Source organism: Orbicella franksi, chromosome 2 (assembly GCF_964199315.1).
Source record: "Orbicella franksi chromosome 2, jaOrbFran1.1, whole genome shotgun sequence".
Taxonomy (NCBI): Eukaryota; Metazoa; Cnidaria; class Anthozoa; order Scleractinia; family Merulinidae; genus Orbicella; species Orbicella franksi.
The window spans coordinates 34,276,644-34,287,962 of NC_138146.1; the positions used below are offsets into that span (position 1 = coordinate 34,276,644).

An 11,319-nucleotide genomic window follows, 5' to 3' on the forward strand; every position below is an offset into this window, starting at 1 on the left:
TGAATCCCTATGGCTCCTCTGGGTTCTGCGTTGAAAAAAATTGTCTGACGAGTCTAAAGAACATTGACGAAACGCGAAAGTGGATAAGAAAAGATACAAGGTATGTATTGACCTCTGGCAGTTCCTCCGGGTTGGAAGGGTTCACGGCTACTGCAAACTAAGGCACTCTCGGGTGCTTACCATTTAGCAAAAAAAATCCGGAAATTTCGGTTGAAAGTCAAATGGAACAGTAATTTTCCGGAAAATCCGTTCAGAAATCGTAGACTACCTTCAGAGATAGTCCTCTTTTTCCGTTCGGAACGGAACGGCGAAAATTTCCTTACCATTTGGTAAATTTTCCAGTTTCCAACCTCTCATCAGCCGAAAACAATTACGAGAAATCGAATTGCAAATGGTAAGCGCCATCTCAGGTCGTTCGGTTGGTTTGCTGATTTTAGAAAAACCCTTACCATTATACAACGGTCATTCCCACCGGTTTATTCTGACAAATATGGTAAGCACCCTTCGTCTCGTTTTACTTACTCACGTGACTGTAAATCAACCAATAAGAGCGTGAACTCAGCGCGAACAAAATTCAACATCCTCAGAGTTATTTCTGGGGACAAACGGAAGTTTATGTTAATGCAGCCGGTAGGTAAGCTACAATTTGCTACTTTCAGCAAGGGTCTTTTAGCTATTTTCGCTATGTATTTTTTATGTTTGTGGTTCATGCCTACGATTTGCTGGCTGTTTTATCTCACCAAGATGATTTTGGTTATTCTTTATAGAAGAAAAGGAAATCTTCATCACGAAACCTGAAATATTTGTTGTAAACAGTATTTAATTTCACTTTTCTTGAATCGGGAAATCTCCAGTAATAATTTTATATGCTTTAAAATTTTATTAGGACTGAATATGTGAATATAAGTCTGCCTAATTACATCCTGCATTGCCATGCTGTAATTATATATTATTACAAGGAGTTTTGGCTGAAAATTTTGACAAGGTAGTAGAACGGCTATCGCATTTGAGTTTTTGTGCCCAATAAATGAGACTAGGTGCAGTTTTCATGGCTGGTTAGGGTGCGTGCAGCAACTACTGCAGCATTGATTGTTTATTTTTAATTTGATATTCCATAACTCTGGCTGCATTTATTCAATTTTCATTCTGAACAGATGCAACTTTTCTTTAATATGAATGTTTCTTAGCTGCCTTATTTCTTATGTGCAGTTTTGTGCGATCACCTTGGTTTCCAGTAACAAGTATCCAATTACAAACTGTGGTAATTGGACACCTATGCCATTTTAAAAAATAATGCATCAAATGATAATCACTGTTATTTATGTCAAAATCTCACCTGCCACTGAAATTTCTAATACCAAGGAATGCGAGGCCTTATGTGCTACTGAGCATGACAAGGCAGTGAGTGAGTGAGTGTGAGTGAGGTTTACAGGTTGAGGTCCAAAATGCCAGTATTTTAATACATAGGTATAGATGATAAATTTCTTAGGTTTGTATCATATTTGACACAATCCTATGGCTGTATCCTTATTGTTAGGTCAGACACAGAGGAGTCAGTCCTTGGGCAGCACTTGTTTGGTGATAAGAATGGGTGATACTTGATGTAAAGTGAATGATGTCATCGCAGCCCAAAGATTATGACTTAAGTTACAAAGTTCTGCTGATTGGAGAATCAGCAGTTGGCAAATCATCTTTGATAAGATGCTATTCTAAGCCAGATCAACCTTTCACTTCAGCGCTTATGCCAACGTATGGTGAGTAGTTTTTATAGCTAATAAGTAACACTTGAGTTGACTTAATAGTCCATTTGATAGTTGTCTGCTTAGTGACCTGGCTTTTAAATGGCAGTGAGGCTGAAGGTGACCTTGTCTTGATACAAACCTCACTGGTTTTGTTGTGTGAAACCAAGCTGTTCTTATCCTAACTAATTGGCATTTAATGAGAAAAGTGGAGAGGTCTGTGTCAAAGCAAGGTCACCTCCAGCCTTGCTTGCATTTATAGGCCAGGTAACTAAGCACACAACTGTAAAATGGCTTATTGCTGGTCTTCAGTTTCTATGATTGTGGACAAAAGTCCTTGGGACACTTAATATGTTATTTAACGAATTGTATGTGTTTTACTACTGAAGTTTGAGAAAAGGGCTGCATTACTGTTCCCCCTCGCCACCCAATACCATGTTGAAATGAGAAGAAATTGCAGGTAGTAGTTTCCAACATCGTATGGGGGGCGAGGTTAGGCAGGTGAAGTTGTATTTGCGTCTGGCGTGTGGGCAAAAGTGCCAAAAGTGCAAATTTGTCCATGATTGTCTGTCGAGCAGTCCTTCTTGTGGATTGTACAGTAATGTATGGTCCTGAACCCTGAGTACAAGCATACTTTTTTCATACTTGATGGACAGGTGAAGGTTTTTGGCAGGGGTATAAACTTTAATAAGATTCAAATTGCAGAATGAAGTACTGTCAATAAGAAATCAACTGAAATTGTAGTTTTAATTGTATATAATATTCTATTTTGAATTAATTTATTGTGCCCGTGAGCAATTTTTGGGGGCTAGTGAAAATGACTGTCAGGCTAATACATGTATTATACTACTCCCCAACCTGTTCCTAAACAGGAAAACCATGGGGGACCTTTGTTAAGTAACCTTCTTTAACTTTGAAAATCTTTGTAATGAACCAATTCAAATGCACTTGAAATGCATCACTCGCCTGTGAATACTTCATGAAAGTTGCAATCGAAATTCCAAAGTTTTTACTTTTTAACCCCTTTCCTCCAAATAAGCATTTATTTCACATTATTTCAGAGAGGTAATGGCAAAGAACATATAATTTACTACCATACATTGTTTGCAATTCAACATTAGATGAACAGTGAAATAAAGTTTATTTAATAAAACTAGTCTTATACATAACTAACTAACTAGATCGTAACTTGAAATTTACTTTAGCTTCATTGATAAATTCTTTGTTAATTTGTCATCAAAGCCTGGTTACCATACTCAAATAGTAGTATTGTAAGTAGCATTTGTAACTGCATTGTATTGTAAGTAGTGTAAGTAGTTGTATTTACTGTTGTAAATAGTTATTACTGTAAAATTATTAGTAGTTGTATTACTGATGTTAATTGGGTAAGTAGATGTACCAGTGTTGTAAGTAGTGTGAATCATGATTAAAGTTAAAAAAAAAAAGAAAAATACTCAAAATAAGTTAGAGTAAATACTTAGTAAAATAATTGTTTTATTAATGTTAATTTAGTTTGCTTTTGTTTTTCTCTTATCAGGAATTGATTTTGTGAATGTCATTACCATTATGGATGGAGTTCGTGTCCGCCTACAAATATGGTTTGTGAAACTTATAATATGTCATTGAGACCTGTTAAAACCCTATATTCCAAGAAACACGTAACTGTTAGGTTTTTAGGCAAAACATTTGATTTAGAGTAATAATTGTTTTAATACAGTACATGCATGTTTTGGCTTGTTTCCACCTAAGGGATACAGCAGGACAAGAGAGATTCAGAACCCTGACTGCCATGAACTTTAGGGGCACAAAGGTGAGTTGCAATGTTGACCAACAGTTGTTAACATTTAATATATATTTTTATAATAGCCTGTGGCAGGTTTATAATAGCCTGTGGCAGGTTGCGGATTGGGTTATTGGACAAAAAAAAAAAAGGCAAGAGCAGTCTGGGGAGGAACAAATGGCGCAGAGACTCTCATCATGCTTTTGTGAGGAATGGAAAATGAGCTCATATTGAAAGAAATCTAAGTCAGTAAGCATGCATGTTTTCTCAAGCTAAGAAGAAATCTTCTTTCAAAACAGATTTGTAGCAAATCAAAATCATTCTACTGACAGAGCAATCAAACATACTGTGATAAAAACTTAAAAATAACTAAAAGTATTTTCTTATTACTCGACTACAGCAGACTACTGTTGGAGGGTTGTCCCAAGGTTTCATTGCTGTTATGTATCTACATATGTAGTGGAATTGATTGGCCAATAAATCATTAAAAGTAGTAAATAATTATGAGGTGGATAATACCTAGGTATAAATTCTTGTAAAGGACTGGCACTGAAGTCTATGACTGTATGTCAATTGTTACGTTTTCTAGGGTGTATTATTGGTTTATGACATTACAAATGCTCGCTCATTTGATCAACTTCAATACTGGCTGAGGGCAATGAATAAGGTACTAACAGTATAATAAATTTTTATTAAATAAATCTAATTTGCAACATTTGTTTGGGCAAGAATAAAAATATTGTTGACAAGCTTGGTGTACTTAACATAATAAGGCTGGAGAGATTGAGTGATATGCGTGGGTGACCTGTTTTATTGTTAGTCCTGGTCTATGTGTACAATTGTCTTAAATGAATGATTTCGTGCAAAAAGGGCATCGCTTTTTGGGCCGATTTTCATTTTTTGCAGGTTAATTTTTGGTTAATTTTTGGCAGACTGACTTGTTTTGACATGAAAAGCATCATTGTATAATTGTTTTTGATTTGCGCTTCGTTTTTTCGAGAAATAACGTATGCAAAAAAGCTCAGTTCTCTAAGCGGCATCTTTTGGAGCAAATCCTTCAAAGGTGGATTTCGACGTGGTGCAAACTTAAATGCTTCCTTTTAGCAGCTTTGACAGCACATTTTTTTTTTAAAAAAGATGTTTTGATTTTTGAAAGTAGTAGAGAAATATAGACTGGAAAAAAAATCGGCTGACCTCGTATCGAACCGGTGTCCGACAAAACAAACTCAAATCCAGCCTGTTCAGTGCCTTATTCACTTGCGCTAACAAAGCAACAATGAGCGATTAGCGTAATTATATGAATATTAAAAACTTGTATCAGTTCGAACAACTAGCGGCAAGTGCCACGCTTTGGTTACTTCATCATTTAGCAAAACAAAAGGTTTCTTTTGTTTTTTGTCCAGCAGAAGATCTCCAAAAGATGCCCTTGGAAAACTGAGTTTTTTGCACATGTTGTTTCTCCTAAACAGAGCGCAAACCAACAAAACAATTACGGAATAATGCTTTCATGTCAAAACAAGTCAGTCTGCCAAAAATTAGCTCGGTCCTGCAAAAAATGAAAATTGGCCCAAAAAGCGATATACGCCCTTTTTGCATGAAACCCTTCAATTGTAAAGTTTTCCACTAACAGGAACTTAAGGGGAGAATACTGACCTACTAGTCTTTCAATTCATGTATCAGGACCTCTCTATGCTTGATTTGTACTCTGGATAGTGGGCAAGACCCTGGAGGCTGGGCAGATATTCACCCAGTATAGCCCTCTTGTCCATTATTAGCCTCTGATAATCTTACTTTCAGAGCATGACTAAAATGTAGAACTGAAATGTAAGAAATTTATATAAGACATATCAGACCTGTCTCTCTCCTCTCCCCATCCATCACATTGGGGGGAGCCATTATTGATATCCCTTTGCTGATATACAGTACATCATACACTTCATACTTTAAACAGTTTGGAGAGGCCCATGCAAGTGTCGAGGTTGCCAAGTCACAACTAAAGTAGATTAAAATCAACAAATCTAAATTTTCTTTTGTAGCATGAGCTAATGTATGAAGAAGTAATCTTAGTGGCCAACAAATGTGATTTTGATGAAAAAAGGTGGGAAGTAGACACTCGTACTGGAGAGGAGGTAAATATTTACTACATGTAATTAAAAAATGTCTTGTAAAATAATATGAGTACTTACTGGTCTTTTTAATAATAATTAATAGCAGGATTGATCAGTAGTTTTTTTTTTAGTCCCAGCCAGAAGTGATTGTCAAGAATAAATCCAGGATGTAATTGAAGTTAGAACTCTGACCTGCATATATCTTCAGGATTTCTCTAGTGTACTAATAGTGTCCTTTTTTGTGCCCCTGTAGTTTGCAAGTCAGCTTGGTTTGAAGTTTTATCAAACAAGTGCAAAAACAAAGGAGAATGTTCAAGCGGTAAACAAACGTTTTGTGATATAAGAATTAATAACTTTCATTTCACCACTCTTTAATTAAAGTGTAATAAAAAATAGCAAGTGAAAAGAGATAAACCATGAAGACCAGATCATGAATGAGTGTGTGGGAAGTGCATCTGCGTTATCAAAGATTGACTGAATTATGAACAACAACAACAAAAACTTTATTAAAGTGTCTGGGGATATTTAGCATTGCTGCTAATTGGGGACACAACATGACGGAAATATAAATGTGAAAGTGAATAAGTACATATGTACAAATTAGTACAATACAATCCATGAAATCACTTAGTGAATTTATCAAACTACATGCTATGCAACTAGAGATTAGCTATTAAACATTAATTTAAAACTTAATTTAAGGTTAGTGACTAGCTCCTATCATACATTAAATGCTATACTTCATTTTCAAAACCCCCAAAAATCTAAAAAAATACCTAAATGGTGTGTGGGTCATCTGATTGTGTACTATAGGTATTCCAAGAACTTGCAAAAAACATGAAGTTTGCAAATCATCCTGATCTGGTAAGAATATTTTTTAAATTTTGCAGTGTGGTGGCTCAAGAGGTTAGCATTTCACTCTAGTTTCTATAGCACTGGCTCTCCCCTCAGGCTCTTCACTCAGTCCATTGTGCATGACACAAAAGAAAACTTATAAGATAAATAAATCGCTGCGTAAAATTCTTGGCCGATTTTGCATGACAATTTTTTGCCCAGAGGTTTATTTTGGTTATACTCAATGGACTAAGCGAAAGAGGGACTGTACTTGTGGTCTAACTAATTTTTAAGTTATTTAGTATCTGCCAGTAGTAACTGCTCAATACTAGTAAGAGAACTGTTTTGAATTGCTGAGAATCATGGAAATTACATCTGAATTCTGATATACTGACCAGGAATGACAATAATCGACAGGTAGCTCCTGATTCAAGATTATCCTAGCAATCTATTATCTTTGCAATGCTAATGTTAAATGTCCATCAAGGTGTACTTCCCATTGATTGATATTTGTCATTATGGGTTAATTTTAGGTTGTCAATGACGATCAAGTCGGGGAGGATTTTGATATGGTAGATGGTGGGATAAGATTGCCATCATTTGATTACCCAAAAGACAAGAGACAAAGGAATTCTACCCGCTGCTGCTATACCAAATAATTCATCATTAGTTTAAAAATTATGTACTATGTCGTGCTCAAATTAACTTTATTATAGGGGGTTGATAACAATTTCCTGCTTAAAAGATTTTTAATATTAATTTACAAAATAGCAGCTACTAGTATTGCGAACACTATTAGACATCTTCAAGAAACTTTCTTGAAGCAATCTGTTTTTTTTTCTTTTTCACTCAATTCTTGGTGGCTTTTGTCTAGCTTCATCAGAGCTACAATGTAGAAAGGATTGTCAGTAACTGCTTGTACCACAACCCCATGCTGTGGTCATTTTTAATGTTGAATCAGAGGTATGCAAGCATGAGGGAGCATTTGATAAGAGGAAACCGTTCTTCTGTGCTTATATTCCAGCACATGAGTTTGTAGCACTTGTAGGAACCTTTCTTCATGGTAGCTCTGATGAAGGTGGAAAGAAGCTACCGAACATTTAGTACAAAAGAAGAAAAAGAAGACTGATTGGTTTCAGAAAACATGTTACAAATTAGAGTTAACTAGCATATGAAGAATTGCATCAAGTGTGGCAAACACTTTATTTAAAAAAAAAATACTGCAATAAGTTTCCCCCTTAAAGTGCTACTATGATCAAAAAATTCACTCCTCTTTTTCCTTCAGATTTTAAAAGCGTGTTTGACACCTGATTGGCAAAATCTTGAGCTTTGAATTTTATCCAAAGGTTGTTTTCTTTGAGTGCAAGTTTCGGATTTCGAGTTTGTTTCAAGGAGTGCAAGTTTCTGCTATTTCACATTCAAGACTGACCGTTTGGACCTCAGAGGGTTGGATCGAGGATAAGATGATGTCAAAGACTCGCTAGTTTAAAATTGGAGCATGTGAACGCAGCTTATGGTGCATGCAAAACATGAGTTTAAAAGTCTGAAAGTTCGAAACTCCCGTGCTGCATATTAATTTAGGCACGTGCACACGCATTGCATTTTTAAACTAGTGAGTCTTTGACGTTGTCTTATCCTCGATCCAGCTCTCTCAAGATTTAAAGTTAGTAATGGCAGACCATTAATTAGGAAAATTTCAGTCAAAATAAACAAGTGTCTTTTTGAAATGAAGGCTTAAAACTTCGGTCACTTAGTGGTTCAGTTATACAGTTTTGAAGTACAAAGAAAAAGTAGAATTGATTTTTGGTCACAGTAGCACTTTAATACTCAGAGGACATATATCATATATATCCCAAGATAATTGGGAATTCTATCTGTACCTAGGTTGTGCAAAGCATAACAATTTTATTGTCAAAGAGTCTATTAATGAAACAATATTGTTATTCAATTAATGGAGATTAAGATTATAGCTGGACATATAGATCTCTACAACAGGGCTAGAAATATAATGTCTTTTTCAATATAAATTAAGGAACGTTTCTTCATATTTGTCAGTAGCTCTGATGACTTTTGGTAACAACTATTGTAAAAACCCGTTTTTTTATATGGTTACAGAGTAAACAAGTCTTATGCTAATGTGAAAAACACTAAAGAATGCCCATACAGTATGAAAAAAAAAAGCCACAGGACATCCACAAGCAGTAAGTAACAAGGCACTAATCAAAATTAAGGTTTGAATGCTCTTGAAATACAGATGACAATGGAACAATTTAGAAAAAAAAGGTTGGAACTGAAGGAAATCTACTTTCTTTAAATAATTATCTGCATGAATTGTTTCTAAGCATAATATTCATTTGTACATGCGTACTGCATTATTGTTCATATTAGCATTTAATAATTCAATTTCAATATGGTGAGTGTGAAATCACTATATTGCATGAAATGTCCTGTGTTGTTTGAAAAAAAAAAGTAAAAGTTTGATGTCATGAAAAATAAAGTCTGGAACTTACTAAATAATTGAATAAATGTTTGACAAATTCTTGTTACAGAACTTACATTTAATGGGTGGACGAAAGTAGAGAAATCGAAGACCCGCGGGTTACCTGGGATTATTTAAAATATAAAATACGCTATGAAACGATTGGTTATAGTAAGAAGAAAGCAAAAGAGAGAAGGTCAGAGCTGGTAAATTTGGAAATTAGATTAAAAGAGTGTCAGCGAAAATGTGACGAACACCCAAGTGCTGAAAATCTCTGCGATTTAGAAGTTCTCAAATCAGAATACGAACGCCATTATGATTATATAACACAAGGAGCAATCATAAGATCTCGGGTGAGTTGGTATGAAGAGGGCGAAAAGAATAGCAAGTATTTTTTAAATTTAGAAAGTGCTAAAAAGAAAAAGACATGTATACGGAAATTATCCGTGGATAATGATTCATATATAACAGACCCAAAAGAAATAATGAAAGAGATTCATGATTTCTATGAAAAACTCTATGATAGAGACTCGTATAATTTAGGTGAGAATTCAATTGATCGTTTCCTTAATGAAGTGGATACTAAAAAATTGTCTGATGAAGAGAAAATGACTTTAGATAAACAACTTACTAGATCCGAACTGTACGAAGCATTGAAGACATTTCCGAAAAACAAAACACCTGGAAGTGACGGTTTAACTGTGGAATTTTTCTTGGCGTTCTGGCACGTGGTTGCAAAGTATCTCGAAAAGTCTCTAAACTTCTCTCACCAACACGGGCAACTATCAACTTCGCAAAAGCAGGCAATGATTACCCTATTGGAGAAAAAAGATAAAGATAGACGATTTATAAAGCACTGGCGACCTATCTCACTGATCAACGTAGATGTTAAAATTGCATCCAAAGCGTTTGCTAGAAGGCTGGAGCCAATCCTGCCAGAACTTATTCACCATAATCAAAATGGTTTTATCAAAGGAAGGTCTACATTTGATGCAGTTAGAACAATCGATGATTTACTTGAATTGGCAAAACTCACAAATACAACAGGTATTCTAATAGCAATTGACTTTGAAAAGGCATTTGATTCTCTGGACCATACATATCTATTTAAAGTATTGGAAAAATTCAATTTTGGACCGTATTTTTTACAATGGGTAAAAACATTTTATACAAACATATCCAGCTGTATCTTAAATAACGGCTTTACTACAGATCTTTTCTGTATCCATCGTGGTGTACGACAAGGTGACCCTCTATCACCTTTATTATTCATCTTAGCTTTGGAAGTTCTCGCATGTCAAATCAGGCAGGATAAAACCATACAAGGAATAATGGTCAAAAACGTGGAGATCAAACTCACGCTTTTTGCAGATGACATGACTTGTTTTCTAAAAGACATAAATGCATATTCGCGACTTTGTACAACTTTAAAGGTTTTTTCATTGCATTCTGGTCTCCGAATTAACGACGATAAAACAGAAGTTTTTGGTATCGGCCCACATAAACTAGTACAAAATGACTTTACTCACAAAGTGCGAAAATCAATCAAGATATTAGGTACCTTTTTTGACTATCACAAACCATCACGAGACAAAGCAAACTTCGACTCAATATTCAAATCTATTAAAAAAACGCTGAGTATGTGGAAGTGGAGGGGTCTTACCCTGATTGGTAAGATTCAAATAGTTAAGACCTTCATTATTCCAAAATTTTTGAGTAAAGCGACTGCAATCTCAATATCAAACGATCTTGTCAAGGAGATAAACAGACTGATTTTCGGTTTCATTTGGAAAGGTAACGATAAAATTAAACGGACCGCGCTTATCAATGATATTGAAAATGGAGGACTAAAAATGCTTGATATTGAATCCATGATATCGGCTCAAAGAGTGATGATCTTAAAAAAGTATCTAGGAGAGAGCAACAGCACTTGGAAAACTATTTTAGATGATTTCTTTTTTGGAAATATAGGTGGAAAACTCATCCTGTTCTGTGATTTTGAAACTAGTAAACTACCGGTTCATCTTCCAATATTCTACAAAGAGTGTCTAGAGGCATTTCGTAATTTAAAGAAATCCAAGGTAGCCACCTATGAGGATGTTGTAGACCAAATTATTTGGAATAATAGGAATATTGTGATACACGGAAAATCTCTTTTTGATAAACATTTGTTTACTAAAGGAATTGTTAAAATTGGTGACTTGTTATCCGATACGGGTAAATTTCTTGAAAGCCCTAAAGTGTTGGAAGCGAATCTATCTCCAATCCAGTACTTCAAATTAATAGGAATTGTAGATGCCATACCAAAAGAATGGAGATTAATTATCAAAGAATCACATATTCAACATCAGCAACTATATCCTCAACAGCATTTGGATA

At 35.1% G+C, this 11,319-nt stretch overlaps 1 protein-coding gene across 3 annotated transcripts; it reads left to right on the forward strand.

Annotated features, from left to right (window-relative positions):
- Window positions 1-48: 48 nt before the first annotated feature.
- Window positions 49-8,377, forward strand: LOC145479485 (uncharacterized). Of its 3 annotated transcripts, none has more exons than XM_081457864.1 (9): window positions 49-100; window positions 1,538-1,754; window positions 3,277-3,337; window positions 3,489-3,549; window positions 4,109-4,186; window positions 5,556-5,648; window positions 5,881-5,946; window positions 6,441-6,491; window positions 6,995-8,377. In XM_081457864.1, the coding sequence occupies exons 2-9, from the start codon at window positions 1,613-1,615 to the stop codon at window positions 7,118-7,120; spliced, it is 678 nt and encodes a 225-aa protein (XP_081313990.1). In that variant the 5' UTR covers window positions 49-100; window positions 1,538-1,612; the 3' UTR covers window positions 7,121-8,377. The 3 variants fall into 3 exon arrangements, with proteins under 3 accessions (XP_081313990.1, XP_081313988.1, XP_081313989.1); XM_081457862.1 differs by lacking the exon at window positions 49-100 and adding an exon at window positions 555-630; XM_081457863.1 differs by lacking the exon at window positions 49-100 and adding an exon at window positions 589-634.
- Window positions 8,378-11,319: the final 2,942 nt, after the last annotated feature.

Excerpts from the sequence above, each read along its gene's own strand:
- LOC145479485 (XM_081457864.1), top strand. The coding sequence starts at position 1,613 with ATGATGTCATCGCAGCCCAAAGATTATGACTTAAGTTACAAAGTTCTG. Across the intron at positions 5,649-5,880 it reads ACACTCGTACTGGAGAGGAG|TTTGCAAGTCAGCTTGGTTT; the intron begins GTAAATATTTAC and ends GTGCCCCTGTAG. Across the intron at positions 5,947-6,440 it reads CAAAGGAGAATGTTCAAGCG|GTATTCCAAGAACTTGCAAA; the intron begins GTAAACAAACGT and ends TGTGTACTATAG.